The 16,947-nt window shown below is 40.0% G+C and overlaps 1 protein-coding gene across 1 annotated transcript in view; it reads left to right on the forward strand.

The window, feature by feature from the left end:
* FTCDNL1 (formiminotransferase cyclodeaminase N-terminal like) overlaps nucleotides 1-14,699 on the forward strand; it is a 50,331-nt gene extending 35,632 nt beyond the window's left edge. Inside the window, 2 exon segments of the mRNA XM_060194202.1 lie at nucleotides 4,944-5,129; nucleotides 14,026-14,699. Of these exon segments, the coding sequence (XP_060050185.1) occupies nucleotides 4,944-5,129; nucleotides 14,026-14,438 (599 nt within the window). The 3' untranslated portion in view covers nucleotides 14,439-14,699.
* The last annotated feature ends 2,248 nt before the right edge of the window (nucleotides 14,700-16,947 follow it).

The following is a 16,947-nucleotide window of genomic DNA, read 5'->3' on the forward strand; positions in this document are numbered from 1 at the left end:
TGCCCTGCTCTCGATTTAATCAGATCCTGCTTTTAGTTTCCCTTTCTGTTCTTCTTTCTCAACTTCTGTTGATGAGTGGGGACATCCCATACTCATCTTTGTCTTTCTGACTTAGCTCACTTAACATAATTCCTTCTAGCTCTGTCCAAGATGGGTCAGAGAAGGTGGGCTCATTGTTCTTAATAGCTGCATAGGATTACATTGTGTATATGTACCACAGCTTTCTCAGCCACTCATCTGTTGTTGGGCACCTGGGTTGCTTCCAGGCTTTAACTATTATGAATTGTGCTGCTATGAACATAGATGTACACATATCTTTTTGGTTGGGCATTATGGAATCCTTGGGGTATATCACCAGGAGAGGAATTACTGGGTCATATGGAAGGTCTATGTCTAGCCTTGTGAGAGTTCTCCAGACTGCTCTCCACAGAGGCTGGACCAATTTAGATCCCCACCAGCAGTGTAGAAGGGTTCCTCTGTCCCCACAGCCTCTCCAACATTTGTTGCTGCTGTCCTTTTTGATGTATGCCATTCTCACAGGAGTGAGGTGGTATCTCAGTGTTGTCTTTGTTTGCATTTCTCTGACAATCAGCGAACTGGAGCATTTTTTCATGTTTGTTAGCCTTTTGGATCTCCTCTGAAGTGAATGTCTTGTTCATATCCTCTGCCCATTTTTGGATGGGGTAATTTGCTTTTTTGGTGCTAAGTTTGCTGAGTTCTCTGTATGTTATGGTGATTAGTCTCTTGTCTGATGTTTGGCATGTGAAGATCTTCTCCCATTCTGTGAGGGGTCTCTTTGTTTGTGTGATAGTTTCTTTGGCTGTCCAGAAGCTTTTCAATTTGATGTAGTCCCATTGGTTTGTTTCTGATTTAGTCTTCCTTGCAATTGGGTTTGTTTCATCAAAGATGTCCTTGAGGTTTAGGTGGGAAAGTGTTTCACCAATGTTTTCCTCTAAGTATTTGATAGTTTCCGGTCTGCATCCAGGTCTTTGACCCATTTAGAGTTGATTTTTGTTTTTGGTGAGATAGGGTGGTTCAATTTCATTCTTCTGCATGTTATAACCCAGTTTTCCCAGCACCATTTATTGAAGAGAGCCTCCTTCCTCCATTTAATACTTTGGGCCCCCTTATCAAAGATTAGATGTCCATAGGTGTGGGGGTGTCTGTATGCTTTCTGAGGTGTTCTTTAGCGTGTGTCTTTCTAAAGCACATTTCCTGCAAACTTATAACTTTAGAAGTTTAACTGATTTGAAGTTTAATATTTTTTTTAGCAACATTTTTTCCAAACATGCATTGTGAGCTTAATGCTATCTCATATCAGAAGAGCACATGGCCTGGTTCTTTTGCTTCTGGTGATGCAAAGATTAGTTAGTTGTCTTTCTCCCTAGTTAATTTTCATTAGGGCTTTATTCATTGATGGTCTAATTGAAGAATTAGCCTCTTAGTGACTGCAAAACGGTGATTTTTTTCCCCTACTTTCATATTACTTCTTCATTTGTTAATTGGACTTAAAAAAAAAAAACCTTCTATCACTAGTTCAAATTCTCTGGCTAAATATACTTTATACAGGAAAGAGAAGATAAATGATTTTCCCCTCTTCATTGTAAATTTTTGGAGTAAGGAGGTGGTGTTTTAGAGGAGGCTTTTCTTTTTTCCTTGTCCATTTTATAGATAAATTGAAATTCAGAGTTGTCAAATAAATTATTCAGTATCCCAAAGAGCTACTAAGGAGCAGAAATGGTATTTCAACCTCACTTCTAGCCTCAGAAACAGCTACTTTTACAAACCCAAATGTCCTTTACTTCCCAATTGCTGACAGCTGAGGGTTGTAACTGCCACTGTTACAAGATCCTTGAGGAACCAGACTCCAAGAGCCCTCCATTACTGACATTCTGGGACATTCCAGATAGAGCTGTTGGCCTGGGTAGCCAGAGAGCTGGAGAGGGAGGCGGGCAGAACAGGACACAGTATTTACCAGGGAAAGCACAACACCACAGTTTTTGCTGGGGCTTCCAGCAGCTGAACTGTGGCTCACTCTAAACTGAGTGGAGCAGGTACTGGTGATCTGAGCAGTTTAGAAAGTGTTGAGGTGCCTTAGCATTCTAGCATCCCTGAACATTTTTCCCTTCTTTTGCCTCCTCTACCCTCTGCTATTCTGGATTTGAGAGAAGAATTGAGCTAATTACCTGGATAATGCTTTGGGTTTTGGTGGTGGTGCACCTGTTTAAGTGTACACATTGCAGTGTGCAAGGTCCCAGGTTCAAGCCCCCAGTCCCCACCTGCAGGGGAAAAACTTTGTGAGTGGTGAAGAAGGGCCTCAGGTTTCTCTCCCTTTCTACCTCCTTATCCCTCTCCATTTCAGGGTGTCTCTATCCAATAAATAAATAAAGATAATTAAAAATTATACCCATGTGTCAACAACTGTACTGTAAACCATTAATTTGCCAATAAAATAATGAGGAAACAATTACTACCTGGATAATGCCTTACAGTTTCAGATGATTGTCCATGTCCCTGATATGGTCCTATGCTCCCATTCTGGGAGCATTGGTACTTGAATATGCTCAAGTATCAAGTACTATGCTCGAATAGGGTCAAGGAAGCAGAGATCACTGAGTTAACTGGAGAGATTTTTCTTGACTTTGTCATGTCTGTAATATCACAAGCTCCTAACGTTGTGGTCTCTGAATAATTCAGAAAGAACATTTGGAGAGGTTTTTAATGTGCTATTTGCCTTGAGAGGTTACAGTCCAGGGGAAAGAATCCAGATATAAAGGGGAAGGTGGGAAGCTGTTGACAATCAGAGTAGCCTCCATTACACTCAAGCATGTGCCGTAGTTATTAACTGCATACTTCCTTACAGAACATCTGGCCAGTGTTGCCCCTGGAGTGGTGTGTGAAGATGGAGACACTCCATGTCTGTGCTGTCTTACACAGAGACCACTAGGCCAGAATAGCTGCAATGTGGCTGGTCTAACAACTTAATTTTAATTGTGGTTCATTTGAATTAAATGAAATTGAATAGCATTGCTAAGGGTTACTATATTGAATGGTGCAGGTCCAGCACAGGCACTTTGTTTCATTCACTAGCATCATCAGTGGGGGCTGGTACCTGTATGAGGAACCCACTACTTCAGACTTCTTCTCCCTCTCCGTCTTTCCCTCTCCCTCTCTCCTCCTTTTCTCCTTCTTCTCCTCTCCTTTTTCCTTCTCCTTCTCCTTCTCCTTCTCCTTCTCCTTCTCCTTCTCCTTCTCCTTCTTCTTCTTCCTTCTTTTCTCCTTCCCCTTCTTACAGACAGACAGAGAAAAAGAGATACCTGCAGCATTTCTCCACCACTCGCAAAGCTTTCTCTCTGCAGGTGGGTAATTAGGAGCTTGACCCCAGGTCTTTGAATGTGTTAATGTGTGCACTTTATTAGATTAGCCACCATCTGGCCTCCGGGTTCTTGTACTCTTACATATTTATTTTTTACAATGATATACACAATTTGGAGGTTGTTACAACATTGTTCAAAAGCTGAAGGTAGGACCATAAAAATAGCTCACTGGGAAGACACCTAACCTCCATGCACATATTCAGGCTGGAGCTTAACCCCTAGCACACTGGAGGAAACTTCAGTGCTGTAGAATCTCTCTCACCCTTCCTCCCTCCCTCCTTTTGGTTCTCCCTCACTGAAAAAGTGGATCCTGAGTAGTGAAGCTCCTGCAATGGCATCTAAATAAATACACACATAAATAAATAAGTACCAGTTTCATTAACTGAGTAATGAATTCTCCTGTGAAATAAGATTTGGAATGGGGGGAGTCGGGCGGTAGCACAGTGGGTTAAGTGCAGGTGGCACAAAGACCAAGGACCAGCATAAGGATCCCAATTCAAGCCCCCGGCTCCCCACCTGCAGGGGAGTTGCTTCACAGGCTGTAAAGCAGGTTTGCTGCTCTCCCCCTCTCTGTCTTCCCCTCCTCTCTCCATTTCTCTCTGTCCTATCCAAGGACAATGACATCAATAACAACAACAATAATAACTACAACAATAGGGAGTCGGGCGGTGGCGCAGTGGGTTAAGCGCACGTGGCACAAAGTGCAGGGACCGGCGTAAGGATCCCGGTTCGAGCCCCCGGCTCCCCACCTGCAGGGGAGTCGCTTCACAGGCGGTGAAGCAGGTCTGCAGGTGTCTATCTTTCTCTCCCCTCTCTCTCTGTCTTCCTCTCCTCTCTCCATTTCTCTCTGTCCTATCCAACAACAAAAGCAACGTCAACAATGGCAATAATAATCGCAACGAGGCTGCAACAACTAGGGCAACAAAAAGGGGGAAAAATGGCCTCCAGGAGTGGTGGATTCATGGTGCAGGCACCGAGCCCAGCAATAACCCTGGAGGAAAAAAAAAAAAAAAAAAACTACAACAATAAAACAACAAGGGCAACAAAAGGGAATAAATAAATAAATATTTTAAAAAAGATTTGGAATGCGACAGAAATCCTAACTCTCTTGTACAAAGATAAATTCAAGGGGGCTGAGTGGTGCTGCACTTGGTTGAGCACACATGTTACAGTACACAAGGACCTGGGTTCAAGCCTCCAGTCCCCACCAGCAGGGGGAAAGCTTTGTGAGTGGTGAAGCAGGGCTGCTGGTGTCTCTGTCTCTATATCCCCCTTTCCTCTCAATTTCTGGTTGTCTCTATCCAGTATAATAAAGATAATAAAAAATAAAAATAAAGATAAACTCAACATGAATCTAAGAGATGAATCATGCTCAAATTTTGATTTTTAGAATTTCTATAAATTGTATGCTTCAGTGGAGAGACTAGACCTGTTAGCTCTGTACAGTGAAGCTAGATGTGGTTAAAATGGTCAGTTTTATATGTGATACACTTAACCATAATAAAATTTTGTTTTGGGGGTGTCTGATTTTACTATGATTTAGTTATAATTTTCCTCTGCCCACAGGCCTTGCTGAGATGCTGGTTCTTCAGGTTCCTGGCAGCAGTGTGTTTTTCTTTGGTGAGGCTGACCTGCCTGACAAGCACTGTCTTGTGCAGAGAAGAAGGGAACTGGGCTAATATACAAGGAGGGATTTCCGTGCTCTGGAGTCAGACTTGGGAGCTACACCTACCCAGAGATGTGGCTTAACAGGTTGTTAGTGTGTTTTTGTTCTCCTTTTATTTTTACACTGGGTAGTAGACTCCTGAGGTTCCTTCATTTGATATTCATGCAGTACAAGAAGGTTACAGATAGGTATCCTTCTTGAACAGGGCTAAGGTCTCCTCTTAACTTTAACTCTCCATCATAAGATGACTAGAGAAGCTAGAAACTCAGATGTTGATTGGATAAGAACTCCCAAGAATGACATTCCAGGTATGTAACATCTCCTGCAACAGTGGCCATTGATAAGAGAATGGATGTAACTCCTGTCCCTGGGGTGGAATCCTGGAGGACAGGTGTAAGATTGGATGGGGGAACTTGAGGGTAAGGACTAGGGGAACAGTTACATTCAGCAGATAGAAAAGTCTTTTGTATGTGGATATCCAACATAACCAAGTTAATACTTTTAGCTGGAAGTCAGTCCTGAGGTACCAAGCTTTTGTAGACAGCAGGATTCTAAGAATAAAGAGAAGAAAGACTAGGGATTGTACTTTTCCTAGATCTCACCATTTCTGCCATCCCAGCTTTCCACTATGCTTAGGATTTGTCTCAAGAAAATGCACAGGGGGCAGGAATAGGTAGCATAATGGTTCAGCAAAGAGACTGTCATGTCTGAGGCTCCAAAGTCCCAGGCAGAGAGAGAGTGAGAGTGAGAGTGAGAGAGAGAGAGAGAGAGAGAGAGAGAGAGGGGAAGGAAGAAGGAAGGAAGGAAGGAAGGAAGGAAGGAAGGAAGGAAGGAAGGAGAAAATGCGTAGGGGGCGGGGTGGTGGTGCACCTGGTTGAGTGTACAAGTTACAATGTACAAGGACCAAAGTTTAAGCCTCCAGTCCCCACCTGCAGGGGAATAAGTGGTGAAGCAGGGCTGCAGGTGACTCTGTCTCTCTCCCTCTTTACTTTCTCCTACCCTCTAGATTTCTGGTTATCTCTATCTGATAAATAAAGGTAATTTAAAAATTACAAATAGCTTCCCCTCCTAACGTCTGCCTTCACTATCTGCACTTTGCCACTTTGGTGTCATTCACTCGAGTCTTAACTTTCCCCTTCTCAAACATCCTCCACAGATGTCTTATATTACAGCATCTTAAGAAACATATTGGTGCTTAATCCATGAGCAGTTGATAAAGCTCAGTTATATTTGTTGCTTCCTGTCACTTTAGTCGGCAGTAGATGGATCCATGGACCAGGGCAGCCCCGTATGCCTAGCCATAGAGCCTGGGTAGGTAATAGGTCAGGCCATGGATGTTTGTGTGGTTACTCTGTATAAAATGCACCTCCTGATGTGTTTCTCAGAGCCTAGCCATATCAGTCAGTGACATTGCCTGTACTAGAAGCCCAAGGGACACAGGTGAGGAGGCATAAAAGCAGATTTCCTCATGGTCTACATAGTGAAGGCACAGTACACACATTTTGGAAGTGAGTTGGTGATTGGTAACAAAAATTCTGCAACAAATATAGCTGCATTTGAGTAATTGTAGTTCCAGTCATAAATTCTAAGACAGCGATTAACACATGTGATTAGGTTCATCTGTCTCCTAACATTACGTGTAACGGGACTGACTAGAAACATTGTAAATGTTCTAAAATGTTCTGGTGTGAAATTTGAGAAGATATTTTAGAGATAATCTTATCTAGAGAGGATTCATAGTTAATGAATTAATACAACAAGTATTTAGTACAGAATATGTGTCTGGCAGCTTACCAGTGAGAAAATAGAATCTGTATACCCTCAAAACAATTTTATATTCCAGTGGAGAAGGTGTGAGGAGACAAAACATATGACAACTGAAATCTTAGGTGATCTTCCACAGAAAAATCTACCCTTCATTGCACAGACTGTTTCTACTTAATGTAGGAACAAATTGAATGCTTTTCTATCTAGAAGTAGTATCCTGTGGGCTTGGCAATGGTGCACCTGATTCAGTGCACATATTACCAAGCACAAGGACTGTGGTTCAAGCCTCCACCCCCCCACCTGTAGCAAGTCCCCTTCACAAGAGGTGAGGCAGGTCTGCATGTGTCTATCTTTCTCTCCCTCTCTCAGTCCCCCTCAATTTCTCTCTGTCCTATCTAATAAATATTGGGAAGAAAAAAAGAAAAAATAAAGGCCACTAGGAGTGGTGGATTTGTAGAGCTGGCACAGAGCCGAAGCAATAACCCTGGCGACAAAAATAAAATAATTAATTTTATTTTTATTAATTAAAAATAAAAGTTGTATCTCTTGAGCTGCAATTAGTATCAGTGCTGTCATTAAAATGGAATTATTATTTAACTAAATTTTCAGTGAATTTGATTCCCAGCGATGACATAAAAACACCCTCCACTCATTCATACATTCGTTCTTTCATTCATCCATCCATTCATTGGTCATCTCCAGGGCTTCACTACTCTGGATGCCTTTTTCAGATAGGGGTAGAGAGACATAGTGAAAAAAAAGCAGAATACTGACTCTTCCTTCAGTGCCATGAGGGCTAGGCTTGAACCTGAGTCAAACACATGGGAAAAACAAAACAATTGAACAAACTCACTATTCAAATGAGTGAGTGTCTCCTCTCCTTGTTTTTTAATTTGGAAGTTTTATGTTTTCTTTTTCTTTTTGTCTCCAGGGTTATCACTGGGGCTTTAGTGCCCTCACAGCAAATCCACTGATCCTGGCAGCCATTTTTTTCTTTCTTATTTATTTATTTATTTATCTATCTATTTATTTTTGCTTCCAGGGTTATCTCTGGGGCTTGGTGCCTGCACTACGAATCCACTGTTCCTGGAGGCCATTTTTTTCCCATTGTTGTTTCTGCTGTTATTGTTGTTGTTGGATAGGACAGAGAAATTGAGATAGAAGGGGAAGACAGAGAGTGGGAGAGAAAGATAGACACCTGCAGACCTGCTTCACTGTTTGTGAAGCGACCCCCCTTGCAGGTGGGAAGCCGAGGGCTCAAAAGGGGTTCCTTGTGCTTTACACTATGTATGCTTAACCTGGTATGCTGCTGCCTGGCCCCTGTAGCTTTATATTTTCCTAACTTTTTAAAAAGTTTCCTCAGTGTTTATCAACACATTTCTCCATTTTCCCCATCAAAACAGAAAAACCTCAGTACCATATTACTGAGTTTATTTATTTTCCTAAAAATAAATCAATAAATAAAAATGATTGCTATCAACTGAGCACCCTCAGTTAGTTTTCCAGAACAAATTAATTTACACAGTGCCCACAAGGAAGCGGCATCTCTAAGGGGACAGGTCTCTGTTTTGGAGTTCCCTATGAATATTATAAACAGAAGAGAAAAAAAGTGAGCTCCCCAGTGATGAACACCCACCATCATTGCCAAAACCAGAAACTCTTTTAAACCAGATTCCTTTTAAAAGTTTGTGGTTTACTAGTTCATAAGAAACATAAATAAAGGCAAAGCAGTAATAGTTGATACTTTAAGATCTATAAATAAATACTTTATAATATATATTTTAAAACCCCAAACATTTATGGGATAATTTAAACACTTCTGCTGATGTGTTGTATGAATGGATTGTGTATATGCATCTTTGTTTAAAAATACAAGGACAAATTTTTGAATGATAGCTTCACTTACTGCCTTGGAACTCATAGACAGAGGTAACTGGCATATATCTTGGAATCAGGGACTCCTGTTTAGTTATCTAAATGTGTTCCAGTCAGCTGCCTTGTTTGCTTTCCTTGATGCTAGCAAGTGCAGTGTCAGGCACTTTCCTTGGTGTGATAACCCAGTTTACCACACACTAAATAGTTTATCATGTTTTTGAAAATTGATCTCTAAAGAGGACAAGCCATAGTGCACCCTGTTGAGCACTCATGTTATAATGCACAAGGACCTAGGTTCAGTTCCCTGGTCCACAACTGCAGAGGAGAAAGCTTCACACACTGTGAAACAGTGTTGTAGGTCTCCCTCTTTATACCTCCTCCTCCTTGATTTCTCTCTGTCTCTCTCCAGTAAATAATAAGTGAAATTAAAAAAAAAAAAAAAAGAAAATTCATTCTCAGTGTTGGAATGAATTTTGTTTTACATAACTTGTTTTTGATTTTTTTTTTTTTGCATTGTTTGCTTGTAAGTCTAGTTGGGGTGATGGAAGAAGAGAGTAGTGTGTGACTAAGTATTTAACCTAGAACTGAAAGAAGACTGGGACTTTCTTCCTGAACCAGCAACAGGCATGGTTCTACTAATACACTTGAAAACCCAGGAGTATACATGTCACTGGAGCTTCTCCTCACTTCGGATGGCATTATTCCACAGCAAGGTTAATATGTGCCTACATCTCTTTTTTTTCTTTTATGAATTCTGGCTATTGAAAGAAAGTTATAAAACTGAGGCTCACAGTTCCTGGTGGAGTAAGGAGACATCCCAACCATTCTGAGGAGAGACAGTTGCATGGAGGTAATGTTTCCAAGAGGTGTTAACACTTGAACTCGGAGCCATTCTTACCTCTCCCTGTGCCTAAAGTCTCTTACTCAACCATCCTTTTTGTAGATCTGGCCACACTCCTGTGAATCCTGCATTCTTCAGTCTATGGGAGCACTGATTTAGCAATTATATTTGAGTTTTAGGGATTTGGATATTAAATGTCTGGTTTCAGATATTTCTCTTTAGTCCCACTCTTAAGAATTTTCATCTACAGATATATAATGACTACTAATTGCTTTCAAAGTAGTAACTATTTGTATTTTTGAGCCTGAGTCCCAATTTTATTGCCCAGCTCTGTTACACAGAAGCAGTGACCACAATTAAGCTAGTTTTTCTCTTATTTTAACCTTTGTATTTTTATACCCAGCAGCCTACATGGTTACTGGTATTCAGCAGATTTTCAGTAAAAACATATTTGATGAGGAAGTTGCACATTGGTCCAAGAGAATCTCTTTATTTATTCCAACTAGTAGAATTCACAAATTTGAAGTTCACTCTTCAAATATCAAAATGTCAAATATCCCCTGCTCTCTCTCCTCATGCATGTTTTAATGTTAGCTGCCAAAGAACTAGAATTTAGAAAGGCATTTTCTTCAACAACTTCTGATACCCTACAGCAGGGCACTTTCAGTGAAGAAAAATATATAGATTTGTTTCACTTTTAATTGATTAAAGATGACAGTGCCTGGAACGATTTTTGAGAATAATTTTTGATCTGAAGAGGAAGAAAATAATGTGTTTCTTCTGAGTGCTGGTTTTTCATTTTTCTAATGGACTCTTCACTATTGTTTTGTCTGAGTACAGTTTTTTATTTGTATTATTCCAGACATGATCCTACCACAAGCATCTTCAAACCAGACATTAATAGCATAGTTCACAGTCATTACTGCCAGTGCTCAAACACAAATATTGCATTTGTGTTTGCAAAAGCTACACATCAGATGTTAATTAAGTGCAGTTGGGTTTCTTCTGCTCAAACAATCTGGCATAAAGAGTTTACATCTATATCAGTTCACCATAAGGTCTCTACAATCTCTGAATAACCAGCCGTACAGTATATGGTAAATACAGTGTTTCCACACAAGAAAAATAACAGAATTGTCAGGAAAACATCAGGCCTGCTATATTTCCCTGTGAAATAATAGCAACTGAATCTCAGTTTCTTTTTCTTTTTTTTTTTTTTGTTAAAAAAAGTATTTAACTAGGAGTAAACACCAATATTTAGAATGATAAATTTTTCATTAAAGAACACATGGAAAGTGAAATCATACCAAGGATTTTCCCCCCTTGTTTTTAGCTTGCTTCAGGGCGTTGTGACAGTTGTGTTGGAATAAAATTGGGCTTTCTGCTTTGCAGAGAGGAGCTCCATGCTGCCGCCAGAGCAGCCGAGTGCCAATCTGCAGGAGGCAGGAGCGGAGCGAGACCACAAACTGAGAAACAAACTTTCACATCAGGTTTCTAATTTTAGAGCAGAAAAATTGAATTACTTTAATTACATGACATTTAACTAGAAATAAGATTTGCTGGGATTAATTATCTCTCGTATTTAAGCATTCTTTCTGAGTTTAGATTAGCCTAAGTCGTCAAACTTAGTCTTGAATAAGGTCAGTGGGGCTTCCGAATTTACACACAGAATTTGATTCATGGCAATTGGATCACCATATTGGTGCTGGACTTGGTAAGGGCCAAATGGAGGAAATTGGAAAAGTATGCCTTTGGGTAAAAAAAGGCAGCTTCTCTTTCTTAAGAGAGGAAGGGGTTAAGGCCTCGTAACCCCGTAGGGAGGAAACTGCTTTGCAGCTCAGATTCACGAACTGTCCCTGTATATTCAGTTTGAACTTTTTGATTTTTAAGATAGAGCAGTGAAACAAAATTTTATATGATTAAAGCTTACTCAGGGTATTTCAAATGCACATAACCAGTGCACATGTGAAGAATGATGGTTCCTTTGTGAAGCATTCATCTCTTATTTTAACAAGAATGAAAGGCTTACTTAGTCTAACGTATAAGTTTAGTTTTTCTAAGAAAAAAAGTATACTATGAAGGAATTTCTTACAGTCCATTTCATCTTAATTAACTAAGTTACTATTAGGCCAAGTACATTGTTCAGAAAATACCTCAACTTTTTCTATCTTTGAATAATTTCTTTTAAGCAATTTGTTTATTTATTAGAAAGAGTAGTCAAGTCCGGAAATTGTGCCTGAAAGCATAGCATGGTAAAACAAAAAAATCCCTTGGAGTTTTCTGAGTGGAAGATACAGAAAAAGTCCCATAGTTACGGGCCTGGAGTGGCCCAGGTCATGGTAATATGAGGAGGCAGAATCCTAGGTTCATCATGAAGGAACACCGACTACTTTTGTGACATATTGCCACCAGCCAACAAGTTACATGTTAAACTATAAAAGTTGACTTGGCATGTCAAAGCTCTGGAATAGTAAAGCACAGGAGACCCAGAGTGTTCTCAGCACACATCAGGCCTACTGTGAACTACATGTTAACTGAATTCAATGATGACAGGTGTTTGTTACAGGAGGAAGGGATGGGTAGAGTATGATTTATTCTTGTCTCAAAATACAATTTATAGTTGTGCTGACTGTAACTGTGTATGAATATACTCTTCAATATAGCCACAGTGTTACTCACAGGCTTGTTGGAAATGCTAAAAGTGTTACCACTTTTGGAATCCAGACTAGAATGTGTATATCAACTTTGAAGAAATGGGACCATTTGTAACATGTACCTGTGTAAGGGTAGAGGAGAGAGAAGCCACGTTTGGATGTTTTCCCTTAATGAATGACATTAGCATTGACAAAAGAAAATGTCCAATTGTACTCTGGAAATGTTAGAACTGATACAATTCTCAGGGATATTTAGAGTAAGTGATTGGTGTATGAGATTATGAGAGCAAGATGTTATTGACTGTTAGGAAATTTAATTTTTATGAAATCAGCATTATGGAGAAATACTGTAATCTGATTCATTCATGCAGAATTCCCAGTAGGGAGAGGTCTAACCTCGGGAATTGAAATGTTTCATTATGTATATGTGTGGGGAAAAGATGAAATGTGGTTTCCGTGCGCTGATTTTATGAGAAGTGTCTATTAGCCTGAGAGGACCCAGGCCAGGCAATAAAGCCCCTAAACCACTACTGTCTAGGGAACAGGGAACCTAGAAGGATCTCTGTTGGATACTGACATTGTGATTACTCAATTTACAAGTAGTGAGAAAGAGCAATGACAGAAAAATAAGGTTGAAGTAGTAGCTAAAACTTTGTCATATGCTAAAGATGAGGTCAGCCTACCACCCCCCACCCCCACCAATACTTAGTCAACTTTGCCTTTAGAAATGTAAGGGCCCCCCACCCCCTAAGGAGGAAACTGCAAACCTACGCTTTTTATACCAATGCTAATTTAACCAAGTTGTCCATCTTACAATGTAAACTATAATTAGAGCAGGACTATTCATGTAACATGAGCTGCACCATCCTGAGGCAGGGAAAACTGGTACGTTTGCCTCAGGGCTATAGAGTAACAAGACTCTATAGTGGCAACAGCAGTCCCAGTCCCTTTGGAAAGTGAGGATTGAAGAAAGAGGTGCCTTCGACACGTTATCCCAAAGCAAGCATATACAAGACTCCAAACCCGGCCAAACCCACATCTTGATGGAACGCAAGAGTTGCTTTGCTGTTCTGAATCCCAGAGCTGTTAGGTTTTAGTGACCTCCTTCCCTAACCAAATTGTTGGGGTTCATTTGAATTGTGTGTTGACCTAATTCAATGATGACAGGTGTTTGCTTGATGAGAGAGGGTCGGTTACAGAGGGTGATTCATTCCTGTCCCTGAAACTCTCAAGCTAAGCATCAAATTCCTAACTCTCTTGGGAATCTACATGGCCTTGGAAATGAAAGAAGTCCCAGGCTTGGTTTTTGGGTTTTTTTTTTTTTTGTCTCAAGTTGATATTTTATGATGCTTGGGCTCTTTTTTATTGTTCTAGAAAAACATCCTTCATACACTTTCAGAGGAGATAAAAGTATCTAATCAGCTCCATTATACGTACATCTGTGTATACATATATTGCCATTAGGATATACACATAAATAATTTTTGGCTATGAAAAGTGTTTGTATTATTTTTAAATAAAGCCAAAGTTGAGAAAACTTCTTTAATTATAGTTGGTAAAAGTAAGCAAGCAAACAAACAAAACAACAACAACTAAAATCTCCAAGGACCAGCAAGGTCACTCACCTAGTTAATACTTTGGCATGCATTTGACCCAAATTCAAGTTCATGCTCTGTTGTAATAGAGGAAACTTTGGTACCGTGATATCTTTTTCTCTATTACTGACTCAATCTCTTTCAATTTGAACAAGTCAATTAGTGAAGCCCCAGCGAAGACAAAAAAAAAAAAAATCTTCAAATTGGTACTTTTGGTTTGCTCGGCTAACATACTTTTCTGATGATTCAGGCATCGGTGCCAGCCCGTATGTGATGAACTGCAACGTTACTATAGACTCTCAAGACTGGACTCTGGGAAAGGAGATTGCAGGTGACATTCGAGGCTCAAGTGTGAGTGGACTAAAGGGTGTCCAGGCCATGGCTTTTCCCCATGAAGGAAAAATTGAGATAGCTTTTGGAGACCAAGAAATTACAGGAGACTCTCAGTACATGGTTTACAGTGTCCTTGGGGATCATTTTTCTTATGTTTCCCCCCTTTACCTAGAAACTCAAGTTAAAAAGTTGGCAAGTGATAGGGAGGTTAATACCATAGGGAGAGCACTGATTGGGTTCACACCCCAAGAGTGCCGGGAGTGTGCAGAATATGCTATACAGGAAAATATTGGAGAATTTTGGAAGAGATGGGAAGGTGTTTTCATGTGATCTAAGAATTTATGAAAAATATCAATCACTGTAAAATGTTCTTTTGGTCACTGAAGATATACAGAGTTAATTCATGTATGGGAAAATTGAAAACATGCTGTGCTCAGTAACAACAAATGTCTGTGATTTCTCTAGTCAAGAAACAAGAATCTAGTCTGCTTTGAACTTATACATTAGAAGCCACCTTGAGCCAGCTGGGTAAAATGGCCATGCTTGTGAAACCACCTGTAATTATCGTGAATGAATAAAACATGGAACCAATTCATTTTCTTCCTGAGCCTTTTTCTCAAATTCTATTGTGACTTTTAAAGTAATCATTTTAAATATGTGCTTTTTAAATATCAACATATTAAATGACTGGAAAGTAGGGAGAATTATAAAATAAAAGTTGTCTTTCAAAGCACTACTGTTCTACTTCTTTTTTTTGGGGGGGGGCTTACCAATTTTAGGTTGACCTTTTGTTCACATTAGCAGTAATTCCAAAAGCCAGATTTATTAAACTTTATAAGCTGTAACATAAAAAATGAAATATGTTCTCAATTCTCTTAAATTCCAGGGCTTTGCTTTGGGTTTGGGCATCAATACTAAACATGAGCGATGAACAAGTTTAAAAGCAGGTGATACCACAGAGTCATTTATGTGATAGGACAATTTGATTCATCCCCCAGCTACTTGAATTAACCTCTCCAGGTTCATATCAATGCATTCCAAACTACTGACAACAAGCAAGGCCTATTTTAAGCCAATAATTCTATTTTATGGGTTCAGAATGTCAGTCTTGAAAAATGAACATATTCGAAAGCATAGTGGCAATGGTAGGACAATGCGGATGTAACACCCTTGAAGATAGTTAAGTGGAACATTTTATGTTATGTATATTGTTACAATTAAATAATTCAACTGTGGGAGTCAGGCAGTACTGCAGCGGATTAAGCACAGGTGGTGCAAAACCCAAGGACCAGTGTAAGCATCATGGTTTGAGCACCTGGCTCCCCAATTGTAGGGGAGTCGCTTCACAAGTGGTGAAGCAGGTCTGTAGGTGTCTGTCTTTCTCTTCCCCTCTCTGTATTCCCCTCCTCTCTCCATTTCTCTCTGTCCTATCCAACAATGACGACATCAATAGCTACAACAATAAAACAATAAGGGCAACAAAAGGGAATAAATAAATATTTAAAAAAATATTAATGCAACTGTATACTAGTCCATTGAGACTGGGAAGTGGTGCATCCAGTAAACTGGCATGTTACTATGCACAAGGATCTTAGTTCATGTCCCCCATCCCTACCTGCAGGGGCAAGTTTTATGAGTAGTGGAGCAGTGCTACAGGTGTTTCTCTTTCACCCTTTCCTGTTTGCTGTCCCTCTCTATTTATCTCTGTCTCTGTTAGAAAGGAAAGAAACAAGAGGAACAGGCCATTGGGAGGGGTAAAGTCATCCTGAAGACAGTAGCCATGGTGGCTAAATTATTTATTATCAAATAGCTCCACAGAAGGCTTTTAAACATCTGAAGAAGAAAATTTCACAGATCCACACATTCTAAATAAACTGCTGGTGAGTTCCTGATATCCAGTAATGCACAGAAGCATATCAGGCCTGTTTTTCCCTTTTTAAAAAATCTGTTGTGATGGATTCTCGACACTGTGTATGAGCTGTAAGGTGGTAGTTTGAAATAGAGTTGGTTAAAATTGGCTACCCCCTAAAAATGCAAATTTGCAATTTTTGTTATAATTGTCAAAGCCAGCACAAATATACCTCTTACTTTTCATTTTTGTTCCAATTTCCTTTTTCTATTATCTTTTCCTCTTCTCCCTTGAGGCAACATTTATTTTTAAAGAAAATCCAGAACAGTAGTAAGTTGCTGGGTAGATACACAAACAGTGCTATCAGCTCTTTCTATCCTGGGCTGGTGGAAGTAGTTAGGCTGTTTCTGTAATGACCGAGGACCAGTGAAAAAAACCTGGAAAAGTGAACTATCCTGTAGGCTGACTCATATGCGACTTTCTCATATTGACCTTTCAGAAGCAAACTGACTGTCCAAGTGTCTCCGCAGTATCCCCTGCCATTGGATCAGAGAATGGACTTTGTGTGGAGAGTGACTTCGTAGATCCTTTCACGTCATATCCTGCCAGATGACTTTGCTCTTGGCTTATAGTGATTGTGCACAGGACAGAACTGATGTGGACAAGTTGGGTGTACATTTTTTCCACCCCTTCTGTGTTTTTGCTCTCCCTAATTCTGTATGCTAAATTTTAGTTTCTTCTATTTTTTGATTTGTATAGAAATGTGGAGAAGCTAAGGAGAGAGAGAGAGAGAGAGAGAGAGAGAGAGAGAGATCTGCAGCACTATTCCACTGCATGTGAAGCTTCCCCACCCACAGGTAGAGACCAGGGACTTGAACTTGGATCCATGTGCATTGCAATGTAATATGTGCACTCAGCCAGGTGCAACACTACCCACACCCAACTTTTAGTTTCTTCAGTGGAAGATACAGAAAAGCAAAAAAAACAAAA

This window comes from Erinaceus europaeus, chromosome 7 (assembly GCF_950295315.1).
Source record: "Erinaceus europaeus chromosome 7, mEriEur2.1, whole genome shotgun sequence".
NCBI lineage: Eukaryota > Metazoa > Chordata > Mammalia > Eulipotyphla > Erinaceidae > Erinaceus > Erinaceus europaeus.